We start from the raw sequence: 16,294 nt of genomic DNA, 5'->3' as shown, positions 1-16,294 counted from the left end.
ACTGTTGAGGGTGGATCCACACCTCAAACAAGAGGCCTGGCCCAGGAAAAAGCCCATGATAAATCTCCAAAGGAAGGGAGGGTATTATGGTCTTTTATATGGACGAACCGACACGATTCCCTATAAATACAGGCGTACGGCCCGCATTTAGGGGGATCGTGAAAAAGGCAGCAGAATTCGTACAGCAAGAACCAGAGCTCAGCTCGTCCAAGAAAAAGTCAACGTTTTCAAGCCTATAGCTCGGAGAGTTGACGAGCTATCAGCCCGTCGATTACTTTGTTTGTAACTCGTTTACATTGTGTTGTAGTCCGTCCTTTAGTGCCTCGGCATCGATATAATAAAGAGAACTTCGACCCTCCCTTGACCGAACTAAACATTCTAATTGTGACCAAAAGGGACATCAACAAATGTTACAGGTTCTTGAAGAAAGGAAGAAAGTTTACCGTGTTAGATGATCTGACCATTACATCTAACTCGTGCTCCACTGTCAGCTTACTGAAGAAGTTTCAGAGTCACGCAGACGACCTAGAGGTGAAAGAAATCAGCATAAGCAATGCAGAGGTACACTTCTCCTGTATACCCTTTTTGATCCTCTATACTTGATATGAACTTGACTGAAACTGCCTTTGAATTAGGCTTTGAATTTGTTGAGAGCTTCATTGGTGACATCCTCTGCTTTGAACACGGCTTTTTGGAGTTTGTTTGCCGAGAAAGTGAAAGAGGAGACTGATTTAGGGGACCCGGTTTCAAAGAAGGTGAAGGAAGAAGAGACTTGAAGATGAGGATGATCTCCAAGTTGCGACTAATCCATTGTTAATTATGTTTTTTAAATTCTGCAAAATCTACATTTATCTTCCTCATGTTTTCTTATTAGTGGATTTCCAAGCTTTTTGTTCTTTAGTTTCTTTGGTAAGGCTAATAAAATTATTTGGATTAATGTTTAATAAATTGTTTAAATCGTTGAGCTAAGATGCAGGCAAAAACTTGCACATCTTTTATGAGTTTAGCAATGCTGGCTTTGGATACGTTGATAGCTGCATTGGTTTAGGCCAGTTTGTGGAACCCAACTTCGAAGGTAGCCAAATGAAGAAAAATAAAAAGAAACACAGCCAATGAATATCATTCTGAAGTTGCTACTGAAATATGTTTTATCATGTTTCGTTAGGAATTAAACATATCAAGTTGGCTCAGTAGCTACTGAGCTATTTATGGAGTCTTCTCCGGCTTCGTCTTCGTCTCCCACGCTTGTAACGGATTCATCTGCTGTCTAAGATATTAGTAAAAAATTATTTGGTATACACATAATTATACATAGTTGTCCAGTTGTACTCTCATATTTATAGTTGAACTTTTGCATTTTTTCATATTTTCAATTGGACTATAATATAAATTATTAATTAGCAGTTGGCCACAAGATTTATCACTATTAATTTGCATATACAAGGTTTTCATAACACAATGTTCATAAAAACTTGGTTTTCACCTCTTTTGCTTCATTTGAGGTGATCCCTTACTAAGTCTTCCTTATACTATAAAGAGTGTTTTATGTGAAAACGATAGTATGTATTAGAAAGTGATTAATTCTTGTATTGTTGATTAAACATAGTTCTTTAATAGTTCAATATGTAAAGAAATTCGTATAAACCTTAATTATCATTTTCATATTTTAAATATAAATGCAAATCTAAATATATATTTAGTTGTACCTAGTTGAACTGAGTATTATATATTTATGTTATCTAAATATTACCCTCTATAGTTAAAATGTAATTTTGTGTGGTTATTATTCATTACCTCTCGAAAATATAATAAATAAATAAACAATTACGAATTACATAGGTTGTTCTAGTAACATCTCTTACTTTTTCTAGTAACATCTCTTACTTGTTCCATTTCCGGTGAACAACAACGACAATATTAGCTAGGGTTACAGAAGAAGATATGTTGAAGATGACTACAAAATTACAATAATATTGTTCATTAAAACGGATTTATGGACCTACACTAAGCAAAAGAACGTTATGTACGTACTCTAATCTCAAGAACATTATGTACGTATGAGTTCATATGTACGTACACGTTTATATGTACGTACACGTTCGATTTTAGGTTTAATGAATCCGAAATTACCATAATATCCTCGTCTTCTACCTCTAACATACGACTGAAAACCCTAATTTTCCCTGCCTCACTTTATTTTTTCACGACTTATGTCTATTTTTTTGGTTTCACTTGTAGGGTTTTTACTCAACTATTATAGATTTTCGTCTCAACATCTGATTTCTAAATTAAAAACCTATAAAAAGTGAGTTATATAGATTTCCGAAACGATATCTTGCTCTTCCATGGATGAACCCAGAGGAAAGATTTCCGAAACTGAGTAGGAAAAAGACGTTTGCTCCGGCCGACAAACAGAACACGATTGATGAATCTGCTACAAACTTTATTACATGAACACCATTAATCGGAAGAACAGCAAACCTGTTTAGATCTTCCTCCAATAAGTCTATCGCAACGCTAGACTGTCTTTGCCAGCTCAAACAAATTCGTGTTATTCTGGTAAGACTTTACAGCTGTCAATCTTGCTTACTAAATCTACCACGGACAAGAAGCCTACCACAACACTACGAAAACTATTTCAAAAAACAAACAAAGTATACCAAAAATATCTGTAACGAGAGAAGGCTGTCGCATAAATCTGTCGCAACAGCCCATTAGTCTACCATAAATATCTTCCCACCCTTTTACGTTTGTTGCTACACGCGCTAAAAACATAAGTCTATCATCAAAGGGAAATTCCTCTACCAACTTAATCTAACGAATCGATTTCATATACGTCGACCGATAAGTGTACCAACACTACAACTAAGTGTACCATCTACGTCCACGGTTAAGTGTACCAGCACTACAACTAAGTGTACCAAAAATATCTGATGTACACCTTTAATCAGTCCACGTGTATAAATATACCATCAAAGGATCGGTAGACTTAGTCCCAACTTCCAATGTTTTTTTTTTTTTCTAATGGCATTAGCCGTAATTATGTTTTTTCCCAACACTAATTTCAGGGGTAGTATAGGTACAATGTGTTAGTCTAGTAATTACAAACAATTGTATGTTACTTTTGTAATAAGGAAGCTTTTATGCAATATTCTAGTAACTCACCCTTATTAAAATGACTATAAGTAAAAAATGTACATACCAAATAGGTATGATATAGTGATGTAAATATGTGAATTATTTCTAGAAACTGATCAAAATTTCTTTTCAAAAGAACTTTGAAAATAATAGAAAATTTTCAGTTATAAACTAATGTGTGTTTAGATAATTTTTTGAATACTTGAAAATCATTGGTTGTTAAATTTTGGATTCATTGAAGGCTTAAATTGTTGAATTTTTTGTTTTTAAAGAAATATATAGATTGGGGAAGACATAAATGACTGAAAGATGGATAGGTTAGTGAAAATATACATGAACAAGATTTATAATAATAATAATAATAATAATAATAATAATAATAATAATAATAATAATAATAAGAATAATAATAATAATAATAATAAAAAAAGATAACCTACAGTTAAAAATTAAAAAGAAAAGTTTGATAAAACGGTTTCACATTTGAAAACATTTTTTTACATTTATACCATGAAATATTTTATATATAGTTATTTAAAATTTAAATAAATTATAAATAGATATAAATTTTAGACAAACACAACTATTAGTAAAACATACAACTATTTGAAACAAAGAAATGAAAAATAATCATAATAATAATAATAGAAAACGGAAATAATGGTAAAAAGACACAAATCCTAAATGAAAAAGAACATAATAATGAAGAGTTAAAGTGGAAAAAAAATATGTCCTTTTATATAAAAAAGTGTTATGTCAAAAACAACTTTTTTCTTTCAAATATATTTCACACTATTGTCAAAAAAGTATATATATGTATAGAGAGTTCCAGTAACATTCTTTAACGTAATCTTTATTAAATACTTGCGCCAATCCGTTGTACTATATGATAAAAATCATTAGAATGTATTTAAAATTGTTTTGTTCTTATTGTAGTATTCGTGGATTCACTGTATCTATGAATATAGTTAATTAAGCATATGTTGATTCAATATATCCTAATCTGGAGGCGACAAAAGGCCATGGATATCTTTCAACTAAAGATTTAAAAAAGATTCAATGTAAATTCTAAATTCTAAACGAAAAAGATAGTTTGATTCGAAATAAAGAAAGCTGCGCCTGTTTAATTAAGTCGTCGTTTAAATTGTTTTGATGGGAAAGGCCAATACATAGTTTTATTTATTTAGTAAAGTTTGTCCAAAAAAAGAAAAGAAATTTAATTCACAATTATATATAAAAAAATGTTTATCCAAAAAAAGAAAGTTTTTTAGTTTTTTTATTCCTCCCAGAATATTAAATATTTGCAACATTAATTACTCTTAGTCTTGTATACCATATTTTTATTTAACAATTTTAATAACTTTTTATTATCATTATTTTTTTATAACAAAAACAAAGAATCGAGTAACAAAGACACTCTAGATTTATAGTTTAGAGCTTAAGTAATCCATGCAGACGCGCTGTGTCATTGTCACCCTATTTAATATTAGCTTCAAACGCAGCAACTTTTATTTGCCCCTTATCCAACAATTCTTTCAATATACTCTAATCTTCAAATCCATAGTATATATAAACCTTACTATACCTAGTCATTACCATCAACTCTTTTATTACCTTTTCCTACTCAATCAGCCTGCCAAGAAAATCGAAACTCGTTTTCATTTCTCCATATCATTAAGCAAAAACAAAATGGAGAGGGTCCAAAGTACAAATCTACACGCTTACATCCTTATTGCAATAGCCCTCTTCTTGTCTTTATCAAGACCATCTCATGCAACAAAACAATTCAATGTGTTGAGCTTCGGAGCTAAACCTAACGGTATTGTTGACTCAGCTCCAGCTTTTGTCAAGGCATGGGATGCAGCGTGCGGATCCACTGATGCAGCCGTTATATACGTGCCAAAAGGACGGTATCTGGTTAGCCCTGTTCGTTTCAATGGTGTGGGTTGCAAGAGTCTTAATATTGTCTTCAGGATCGATGGTACTCTTGTTGGTTCGGAGGATTACATGTTTCTTGGGAAAGAAGCAAACTGGCTCAGCTTTGAACGAGTCAGTGGAGTTTCCGTTATCGGTGGTTCTCTCGACCCCAAGGGACCCTCGTTGTGGTCTTGTAAAGCTTCATCTAGCAACAACTGCCCAGCTGGTGCTACGGTACGCCCATTATCCTTTATATTTACAAAATTAGAATAGTGTTGCAAGAACTTAATTATCAATATCTTTTGAACAAAACCCTAGATCTTTGACTCTTTTTTTTTGTTTGTGTGAATGATGTAGACAATGAGTTTTGTGGAGTCGAGTAGAATCAAGGTGAAGGGATTACTATCACTGAACAGCCAAATGTTCCACATTGTCATCAACCGATGCCGTGATGTTAAGCTCGATGATATTCAAATCGTGGCTGATGGAAAAAGTCCTAACACAGATGGCATCCATGTTCAGCTATCGACCGATGTTGAGATCCGTAACGCTTCCATCAAAACCGGTGACGACTGTATCTCTATTGGCCCTGGAACAAAGAACTTGTGGGTCGAACGAGTCACATGTGGCCCTGGTCATGGAATCAGGTGAGTCCCATATGTCAGAGAAAGAAAACTATAATTTTACAATGTGAAATATAGATTCTTTGATTACATATATTTTTTTGTGAAATAATACACTATATATGCACCCATATGAAACGAACGTGTGTATATAATAAATAAAATTTTCTTTTATATAAAATGAAGCATTGGAAGCTTGGGAAAGGATAGAGAAGAAGAAGGAGTTCAAAATGTGACGGTGAAGAAGACAGTGTTTGTAGGAACAGACAATGGATTAAGAATCAAGTCATGGGCTAATCCAACATCTGGTTTTGTTCAGAGGGTTCGGTTCTTAGACTCTCTCATGTTCAATGTCAAGTTTCCCATAATTATTGACCAACATTACTGCCCTCATAACATCAACTGTCCTTCTCAGGTAACTTATTTATTTATTAGGTGCAAAATTTTGTTATCTTAAGGCAGATGAGTTGAATTGGTCTACATGCATTAACGTTTACTCTCACAACTTATATACGTGTTAATGAAGGGAAAAAACAATGTACATGAGTTAGAGAGGAGTTAAGCATTTCAGTTTATAATTTATTTTCTTGATGACAATGATCTAGGAATCGGGAGTGAGGATAAACGATGTAATTTATCAAGGCATAAGAGGAACATCGGCTACGAAAATTGCTGTAAATTTGGACTGTAGTTCTAAAACTCCATGCACACGTATAAGAATGAAGGACATTAATTTGAGATATGCTAATGAAACTGCACAATCTTCATGTGTCAATGTCCTTGGTGATAGTACTCTTGGTAATTTGGTCAAACCCCAAGCCTGCTTCTGATTCACATTCAAATCAATGAAGATCATAAAGATACAATGATGGGGTTGAAATGATATATGTACATTTGAAGAAACCCAATCAAAATTTCATTCACCAAGTCTCTCTAATTATTAGATCTACTTATATTAATAGTAGGGAGTCACATCATGATCTCTTTAGTTGTTTGTTTGTACTTCAGTTGTTGTTCCAAGTTTGTGGGATCTTAGTTCCATCTCTTCTTCTGTTTAAGAAATGAAAAAAAAAGACAAAAAAGGTGGTCTAAACTATACCATAAAAAGGATATTGTGTTTATATCAAGAGCAAGAAAAAGAATAAGAATGGTGATATCATGATTCATGGTTCCGATCAACAAACCCAAATAGAGGATGAAAGAAGATTAATGATGCAGCGCATCTTTCCGACGATCACGACACCAATGTCGGCCCTATCCTTATTGCTTCTTCGTCAAGTTACGACGTTTTAAGCAAGATCCGTTCGTGAATCCGAGTTCTCCTGGACATGTAGTGTTCTCGTCCATTGTTAAGCTTCCGCTCTCTATCAGTTGGTATCAGATTCATCACAGTAGTTTAATTTCCTTCCGAAGATATTCCCAGATTTTAAGGTAGATATTCTGGAGTTCCACGGTGGATTTTCTAGTGATTTATTACTAGATTGGCTGGTGGAGGTTGAAGAGATTTTGGAGTTTCAAAGCATTTCGGATGATGGATTTGTTTCGCTTGTGGACCTGTGGTTAAAAATTTTTGAGGACAAGCCGCATCATGGTGGCAACATGTGAAGAAAACACGCAAGCAAGCCAGCAAAAGCCCTATTAAATTTTGGGATAAACTTAAGCAGAAGCTATGTGCACACTTCTTACCTCGTCATTATGATAGTTTGGTGCATAGTCGTTTGCAAAAGTCAAAACGACGAAGGCGTTTTTCGGTGGATCACAAAGCAAATTGGCACATTCAAAAGAAATATATGGTTTCTAAACCCATATATAGTATCTACGGTGATGCTGACGATGATTTGTCTCCGACTATGGTTTCTTGGGTAGATATAGAACGCGATGTCAGAGATGAAGAAGACAGTGCTATTGTCAACGACGGCGTAGAAAACGACGATGATTTCGTCAATGACGACCAGACCTTGTCAAATATAAACAGCGATCTGAATGTTTTCGTAGCTGATGTTGAAGATTGTGAGTCACATGATCGGAGTCACGACAAAAGTGATACCTTGATGTTATAAGGGTTGACGACTCGGTTGATCATGTCCAAACTATAGAGTTGGTCTATGATGTTGTTGATTCTATTTATGATGCCTATGATGAAGATTTCGGTGAAGTCATTATGAAGAATTGTGATCGTGCAGTTGCGGTGCCTGAAAGCAGAGAATCTCTTGAAAGTCTTTGTCAATGGAAAATAACAAGAGCTAATTTTCATCTAAGCTGTAAGAGACAAAAGGGTAAAAAAGAAATTTACATGCGCAATACAAAGGCAGAGATTAGGGATTGGTGGAGTTTGAGAAAGAAAGCTCAAGGCAATTAACATCTTCTCATCAAAGTGACTTCTACACTGCAGATGTGAGTAACATAAGTCACTATGTTATTTTCGTTCTCATTGAAGCTTTAATTACAAAGAAGAGGCGTATGGTGGAAATTTTTGTTCACAATAACACAGTTGTGGTGATATCATCACGTGAGATTTTTGGAGTGCGGAAGGAGCATCATGGGGGAGTCTTGTGTCTGGGTTTTTCCATTGTTGATGTGCAGCTCCTGTGGGTGCTTGGTTTCCACTTACGACCACCGCCATTTACACTGATTAACATGTTCAAGATTCAAGGGAGCCTTAGTTCTTGTGGTTTTTACTTACTACAAGAACAATTTATAGATCTCTGCAACAAGCTCTGTAGTACTCTGTTTTCTTATATCGACAGTGAGGAAAGTCATTATTATGATGATACTTATGCAGAAGACAGAGAGATAATTGTAGTTGAAGTGATTGAGTATTCAAAATCTTTTGTTTTTTTTTTCATCATGGTGGATTGCCAGAAGAAGATTACCATGTATTCTACATGAGAACTACAAAAGAGGAAAACATGTATATGGGGCTTGTTCGTTTGCCTGTCGCCAGCGACAAAAACGAGCGACAGCGACAGAAAGTTGTTTGTTTACCTGTCGCTAGTTTAGCGATCAGTCGCAGCGACTGTCGCCAGCGATCAGCGACCGTAATTTTCAGTCGCTAAAATTTTTAGCGACTGTCACCAACGATCAGCGATCAGTCCTGAAACTAGTCGCTGGATCCAGCGACAGGCAAACGAACAACATAGCGACCAAGAAAAATAAAAAAATAAAAATTGATAAATTAATTATGATCAAAATTAAAATTAATTAAATAAAAATATAACTACGTATAGTTATTAAAATTAAACTAAATCTAAGTAAATAAAATAAAATAAAAAATTAATTTGAATATATTTAAATAAAATTCTAAAAAAATCAGTTATAAACAAATTAAATTTAACAATATTAAAATGAATAAATTAAAAATAAAATTCAAATTAATTATTTAAAAATATGTAAATATTTTTTTAATTTATTTACATGGCTATATGTAATTTTTTAAAAAATAAAAATATAAATTATCAAAAATTAAGTTTATTAATTTTTTTTAAAAAATATATGGTATTTAGTCGCAGCGACAGACAAACGAACAATTTAGCAACAGTTTCTAGCAACAGTCGCTACAGTCGCTAGCGACAGACAAACGAACAACATATGCTGTCGCTGAAATCTATCGCTGGTCGCTGATCGCTGGTCGCTGTCGCTGGATCCAGCGACAAGAAAACGAACAGGGCCCTAGGTCTCAAAGAAAGAGTGTACGAGTTGGGACATTCTCGAAGAAATCCCAATATGAGTCACATCTTATTGCCAAGTTACTTATGAAGATCTGAATTCACATCACCGCCAGTTACTTGATCGTTTTCGTCGTAACATGCCTTGCGTGTTTGATGTCATTGGGATCGTGAATATTAGCAACATCAATATGTTTGATGTTTGGTTTGCATTACAACGTTGGGCTGATGGTTTTGGGTATTTTGTGCTTCATTTAATTTGGAATATATCATGGAGCTTGTCTACAATGGTAGCCAAGTATCAACGGTATCTTGGGATCATATGGTGTTTGTATTTTCTCATCGTGATTTGTGTACTATGTCAATTGAGTTTTGCAATGAAGTTTCTCAGCAAAGAATTGAATGTGTGGATAGTTCCCAATGGGTTTTATCCTATACATGTACGACAACTATGTGTAGGCACGCCCTTACTTGCAACCCAAGCAAGGTGTTCACACTTGGTACCAACTCTGTTTCTCCACCGCTATCTTTCACTTGGTCCCAACTCTGTTTCTCCACTGCTAACAACATATCACTTGGAGCTGTTTTTACTCGTTTGGGTGCTTATTCTAAATGTCTGACATTTCTTTGTTGGAGTGTCGATTCTTTCCCTTCAAGAAGGATCTTAACTTGCGGAACATTAGGCTTCCTCTTGGCTTGTCTCTCTAACAAGCTTCGGTTCATGTTGGGTAAGCAGACCACAAATGCGGTCGTCGTTGTGTTGAAGTGGAAGTTACTTGACTATAGCTTGGATATGTATGCAACATTTTGTACTCACACAATTGTCACAACTGGAGCATTTTGGAATATGTTAGGATGTTTGGTGGGTGATAGTCTTCAAGTTTGGGTTGCATATTGTATCGTTAACATTACCCACATCTTCGTAGACTTCTTGGCGGGATTTCAAGATTTTTCAGCTGCAGGCTGAGTTGCATTTGAAGTACTTGGCCTCACAGTATAAAGCAGTACATGTTAGGAGGCGTGACTCGGTGTTTGATCCAGGTGATTTTGTATGGATGGTGTTTGCAAATGATCGTCGTTGCTTTCATGAATATCAACAAGCGTTGGCACCAGAAAATGATAAAAGACCTAAGGGAAAAGAGGATCTTGTTGTCACACGTGTTCGACGAAGCTTGGAAGCTATATTTGTTTTACCAAAGGTTCTGCATCGACAAAATTTTAGCAAGCTGCAATTTAGTCAGAACAAGAAACGTCACGAAGTTCTTATGCGAAAATATTATGAATTGGTGGACAAAGGATAGTTTTGGACGATTTCAGATTCGGGGTCGAATCTTTCACCAATGTCGTGAACGAACCTTTTTATTGTTTCTAGTTTATATTTACGTATGGGCTTTATTTAGTTGTAGGGCTTTAATTGTCAGATTATGATGAGAACATAACCGAAGTAAACCGATGTCGATTAGGATAAGGGTAGAAACAATGAGAATATTCTACGTGATCTTATTGTTATTGGTTTTGGGTAGATTATGTTAAATCTTTGATTCATGTATATCTCCTAATTTATAGCCACCCTTCACAATTCACATGTATAAATACTTCTACAATATTATGATAATAAAAAGGAAGAAAAATAGTTAAAGTTCTTATAAACTCTGATTGATTTTTTTTATCATATTTTTGGGTTTGATCCGGACCACCTTTTGTGGTATCAAACTCCTTACTCTTGGTATTCAAAGAAACAAAAAAAAAAAAATAGAAAAAAAAACGATGAAGAACATGGTGCAGTGTTGGGAGGATCGAGCTTCTATTTGGAGTAAGAAGATGAACATGGTGAAGAAACCTACTCGGTTGGCAAAACAGAACATAGAGGCGACCACCGATTCGAAAGTTCCGACGGATTCTCCACGTCCACGAGTGCTGACTTTGCCATTTAAACGATCAAACACTTCACCACCGAAACGTCAAGTAGCTAAAACATTTCTGCCACCACCTCAGTCATATTTCTTATGGTGGAGGGTTCTTGTTTCCTCTCGTGTGTTGCCTAGTCTTGTTAAGGGCTACTTGTTTGGTAGCCACGGGAACCGACCCTTTGATCGTGGACGAGCTGCGATGAAGACGACACGGATGGAGGAGATGGGAAGAAGCTGGCCAAGACGATGCATAGAACTTTGAGGACAAAGTTCTTTTGGAGGGTGGAGTATTGATGAGAACATAACCGAAGTAAACCGGTGTCGATTAGGATAAGGGTAGAAACAATGAGAATATTCTACGTGATCTTATTGTTATTGGTTTTGGGTAGATTACGTTAAATCTTTGATTCATATATATCACCTAATTTATAGCCACCCTTCACATGTATAAATACTTGTACAATATTATGATAATAAAAAGGAAGAAAAATAGTTAAAGTCTTGTGTTCTTATAAGGGAAAATTATAAATAAAGGATCTTTTTCTAAAAATTTGGCCATCTACACTTTTTTTTTTAAAGTTTGGTCAAATAAGTTTTAGGGGTTAAATAAAAGTCAACAATACCCTCAATTACATATTCAGATTAAATTTGTATATCAATTACAAATTCTGATTAAATATCTACATTTTTATTAAATGAAATCGGGATATTGGGTGTAAATTGAGGCATTTAGTTTGTTTGTGTTTATGAGAAATAAAATAAAAAAAAATTAGGAAGGATAAAAAAAAAATTACTGATCGAAACCCTTATTCCGCTGTCTCACCGTCGTCTCTCTCCTTCTTCGCCTTAGCCACCATCTCTCTTCTTCTTTATTATCTCTCCTTCTTCACCGTCCTCCGCCGTCTCTCCTTCTTCACCATCTCACCATCCCACCATCTCACCATCTCTCCATATCTCCATCTCTCCATCTCTCCAGTTCTCGATCTTCACCATCTCTAAGTATCTCTCCATGAATTAGGTATGTAGATTTCTGTTTAAACAACATTAATTTTTTAGTTTCTGTTTAAACAACATTAATTTCTGTTTAAACAACTCGATTTCAACCCAGATTTCAACCCGATTTTTTAACTCAGCTTACAATTTTTGCATGTTGAATCGATGATTTCTTAGTTTCTTAAAATTTTGTCAATTTTCTAAAACTCGATTTCAATCCATCTCCGTTTTGCATTTTCTTCGTCTTCCTCCTTGCTCTCACAGGTATATATACATATTAATAAAACAGTGTTTTTTTGTGATTCTGGATCACCATTTGTGTTTGTATCATTCACAGTAGAATTCTGAATCCAGCAGACACAATTACTAAATCTGAACAGTTCTTCATTCAAATGTCTGCTATAGAACTGTGTATTGTGATGAATCATTTAGAAATTTCTGGGGTTGTTGTATGTAAGTTTACTTGTTTCTGCTTATATGTTGGGTTTAAGTGGGAGTATTGATTAGATTCTGTTTTGGTGCAAGAGAGGCTTATATCCTTTCTCTGACATATCCATCTTTTAAGTGTAGCATTGAGTTTTGGTTCAGACCATGATAGATTTTTCCCTGTGTTGAAGAAAATCCGTCAGCATCCTACCAGTGCAAGCCGTGTAGAGCTTTCAGATGGTAGATATATAGCTTACCAAGAGCTTGGTGTTTCAGCTGACAGAGCTAGACACTCTCTGATTGTGCCTCATTCTTTCATTTCCTCTCGGCTTGCAGGTATGATCACATTAGTTCTTTTTTCAACTTCAGCTAAATTTGATAATGCTATTACATATAATTTACCTTATAATATTTCAACATTACTTATTCAAGGTATACCTGGAGTGAAAGAATTATTGCTCACGGACTATGTTATTGTTTTTAAATTCATGTGTTGCATCTAAATGATTAATAAACAGAGTTTTTTTTGTTCTTAAATCATAGCTTTAGTAATCTGTATTTTCTTAAACTAAATGCTTGTTTGGTAGGAATTATATCTTGTTTGTTGACCTTTATAAGCATTATATTTACACAAATACATTATCTCAAGAAATTGAGTAAGCATCATCTCACGGTTTGGTTCCTTTTTGAGTATGTTATTGTTTTTAAATTCATGTGTTGCATCTAAATGATTAATAAACAGAGTTTTTTTGTTCTTAAATCATAGCTTTAGTAATCTGTTAGTGTTTGACTCTATTGGTTCTATTGGACTTATGGATTGACTCTATTGGTTCTATGGACTTATAAATCATACTTTTAGTAATCTGTTTTTTTTTTTTTTGCAAAATTGAAGTCTCATATCTTTGTTGATTTATTTCAGTTGTGGCTAGTTTATACTAATTCATCTTTTACTATATTCGGCAGGAATGGAACAATTGAAGTACCCTAAACGGCTTATGGAAGATGGAAGCGAGCCACAAGTTGGACAGATAAATAACACTTGTCGAATGTCTATCTTACACAAAATCAAGAAGGCATTACCAGAAGAGTATGAGATTGTGAAGGGTGATCCAGTTTTTGCATCTGTATTTGCATTGTATGAGAATGGTCTTGGGTACTCAGTCGGTTGATACACAACATCATGTGTAGGCAGTTGGTGACTAAGAGAAGACATGAGCTGTGGTTTGTGTTTGGTAAGAAGCCGCTTAGATTCTCAATGCAAGAATTCCATGCAGTTACTGGTCTTAAGTACAATGCCGATTTCAGTCATGATTCAGAGAGTTGGACAGATGATAATGGGTTTTGGAGCAAATTGTTGAAGAGAGGTGGTATCATTACCATTCAAAACTTGATGAAGACCCACCTTGAAGCAGCTCCATCGTGGAGAAAAAAAGAAGATAGAATTCGGTTTGTGTATGTTTGTGTGATTGCTGGGTTGGTAGTGGCTAAGGATGAGAAGAAAGCTATACCACATTCATACATCAAGCTGGTCATGGATCTAGAGAAGGTTAGGACTTATCCTTGGGGTCTTGTAGCTTTTGACCATTTAGTTAGCTCTATAGTGGAAGCAAGAAAGAAACTGAAGAACCCCATTAGTTACATCCTCAATGGTTTCTCATATGCTCTTCAAGTTTGGGTTATGGAAGCCATTCCTCTCATTGGACAACTTATGGGAGAGAAGATTGACACAGAGATTACACTTAGCCGAATCTCTAATTGGAAAGGTGCTGCTAAAGTATCATATGATGAGCTCCTCCTTGTAGAGAAATCAATTGGAAACAAGGTCAGTTGACTTCTCCTTTTTTCTTTTAAGTTTAAATTCGAATACGTTGAGTTTTTTTTTGAATTGGTTTCTTTGTTTTTATTTTGTCAGGATATTGTTTATCCATGCATTTCCTCCACTGGAAACTTTGATGTATTGGAGTCCATTGAATTTTTGAGGGGTGATGAAATTAAAGATTGTGAAGTGGACAACTTGGAAGCTTTGATCAGATCTGGCTATGATTTGGAGATCATATTTGGGAGAGTGGCGAAGGATATGGTGTGGAAGATGATAACATTGAGGATGTTGGTGTGGAACAATCTCAGACTGTTGGAGGGGACAATGAAGTTTCGGTTGGAGAGGAGAGTGCTGAGAAGCAAGCTAATATCCCAGAAGTGTGTAGCTTGAAGAAGAGGAAGAAGAAGCTAGTTGACCATGGAGCAGAGACACGGAAAAGAATGGTCTTAAATCAGAGAGCATCAACTTCACATTGTTCTTGTGGAGATGATATGAAGCGGTTCTTTAAGGAGTTGATTGACTCTTCTTTCAAGAGCTTCACAGAGACCTTTGGGGAACGATTGCTAACACTGGAGAAAGATGTATCAGATATCAAGGCCTTGATATCCAGACCAGCAGAAGTGGATCCTAAGCCAGCAGTAGTGGATCCTAAGCCAACAGTAGTGGATCCTAGTCCATCACGAGTGAAGCCCAAAACTTCGGTACGTAAGAAGTAGCTCAATGCCTTGTTCGATTGTAATATGTTGTGTGATCTTTCCTTTTTGTTATATCCTTGTTTGTATGTGTATGTTGTAAACATAATTTATGTGTTGTAACTTATGTGTTGTAACTTATGTGTCGTAAACTTATGTGTCATAATTTATGTGTTGTAACTTTAACTAAAGCCTTTCATAATTTTTTTTTTTGACAGGTTGAACTGTTTGATTTAGATAATCTGTTGATAGACCTCAATGTAGATACACAAGACTATCTAAAGAACACAGTAGGACACTTATCTCAAAAGTCTGTTGTGAGCGGATTTGATCCTACACTGAGTCCCAAAGACGCGGGTAAAGATGAACCGGATGCGGTGTTGACTTTCATTTCTGATGATCTATGGAATGGTTTCGAAGAGTGGAGTAGGCATCTCGAGTACGTGATTCAAATCTTTTTTTAATACATGTTATAATTTTTCATTTTTTTTTTTGTAATCTTACAATTGTTTTACGTTTACAGACCCACTCAACTGGGTCCAACTTTACTTGATCGAGAATTGTTTAACCGAGTCATGATGGGCTTCAAATGGCTTGGAAACGAGGTACGTGTCAATCGTTTTAAGTATTATATTTTATATTCTTAAAGTAAGACAAACCTGAGTCTTTAAATAATTACAGGAAATGGATGCAATGATGTATATTTTTCGTGAGCATACATCTTTAGGCCGCCTAGAGTTGGATCGTGTAGGTTTCATGATTTGTCAGTTTAGCGAGCACGTCAAGGCCGACTACAATAAGTTTAGATCGGCAGGACAAACCCACACTTGGAATCACCTCTTGTTAGAGTATGCCAAAGGTGAACTGCCATCTCATGTAAAGACAGGAAAAAGTTGGGCTGTAGATTTAGACAGAATTTATGCACCGGTCTTCATTAACGGTAATCACTGGATCTCAGTTTGCATTAACTTCAGACTTAGAACAATTGAAGTCTTCGACTGTAATCAATACCAAAACAGAAGACATGTTGAGCCATTCGCTAATGTCATCCCTCGTCTCGTGAAGGAGATTCACAAAAAGGTTGATGGAAAAGCTCCCTTGTTGACTCCAT

The 16,294-nt window shown here is 35.3% G+C and overlaps 2 protein-coding genes across 6 annotated transcripts in view; both read left to right on the top strand.

Moving 5' to 3' along the window:
* The window catches only part of LOC104732594, a 7,273-nt gene extending 6,377 nt beyond the window's left edge, over window positions 1-896 (top strand). For 4 of the 5 annotated variants that reach the window (XM_019234269.1, XM_019234271.1, XM_019234270.1 and 1 more), the window contains 2 exons: window positions 408-561; window positions 636-896. In XM_019234269.1, the coding sequence (XP_019089814.1) occupies window positions 408-561; window positions 636-776 (295 nt within the window). In that variant the 3' untranslated portion in view covers window positions 777-896. The remainder of the gene's footprint in view (window positions 1-407; window positions 562-635) is intronic. The other variant, XR_758905.2, reaches the window with a different exon arrangement.
* On the top strand, window positions 4,823-6,508 carry LOC104733831 (polygalacturonase-like). Its single transcript, XM_010453376.1, has 4 exons — window positions 4,823-5,289; window positions 5,413-5,702; window positions 5,865-6,093; window positions 6,284-6,508. The coding sequence occupies exons 1-4, from the start codon at window positions 4,828-4,830 to the stop codon at window positions 6,506-6,508; spliced, it is 1,206 nt and encodes a 401-aa protein (XP_010451678.1). The 5' UTR covers window positions 4,823-4,827.

Source organism: Camelina sativa, chromosome 12 (genome assembly GCF_000633955.1).
Source record: "Camelina sativa cultivar DH55 chromosome 12, Cs, whole genome shotgun sequence".
NCBI classification, from domain to species: domain Eukaryota; kingdom Viridiplantae; phylum Streptophyta; class Magnoliopsida; order Brassicales; family Brassicaceae; genus Camelina; species Camelina sativa.
This window is presented reverse-complemented; position numbering and strand designations above follow the sequence as displayed.

Excerpts from the sequence above, each read along its gene's own strand:
- LOC104733831 (XM_010453376.1), top strand. The coding sequence starts at position 4,828 with ATGGAGAGGGTCCAAAGTACAAATCTACACGCTTACATCCTTATTGCA. Across the intron at positions 5,290-5,412 it reads ACTGCCCAGCTGGTGCTACG|ACAATGAGTTTTGTGGAGTC; the intron begins GTACGCCCATTA and ends TGAATGATGTAG. Across the intron at positions 5,703-5,864 it reads GGCCCTGGTCATGGAATCAG|CATTGGAAGCTTGGGAAAGG; the intron begins GTGAGTCCCATA and ends TATAAAATGAAG.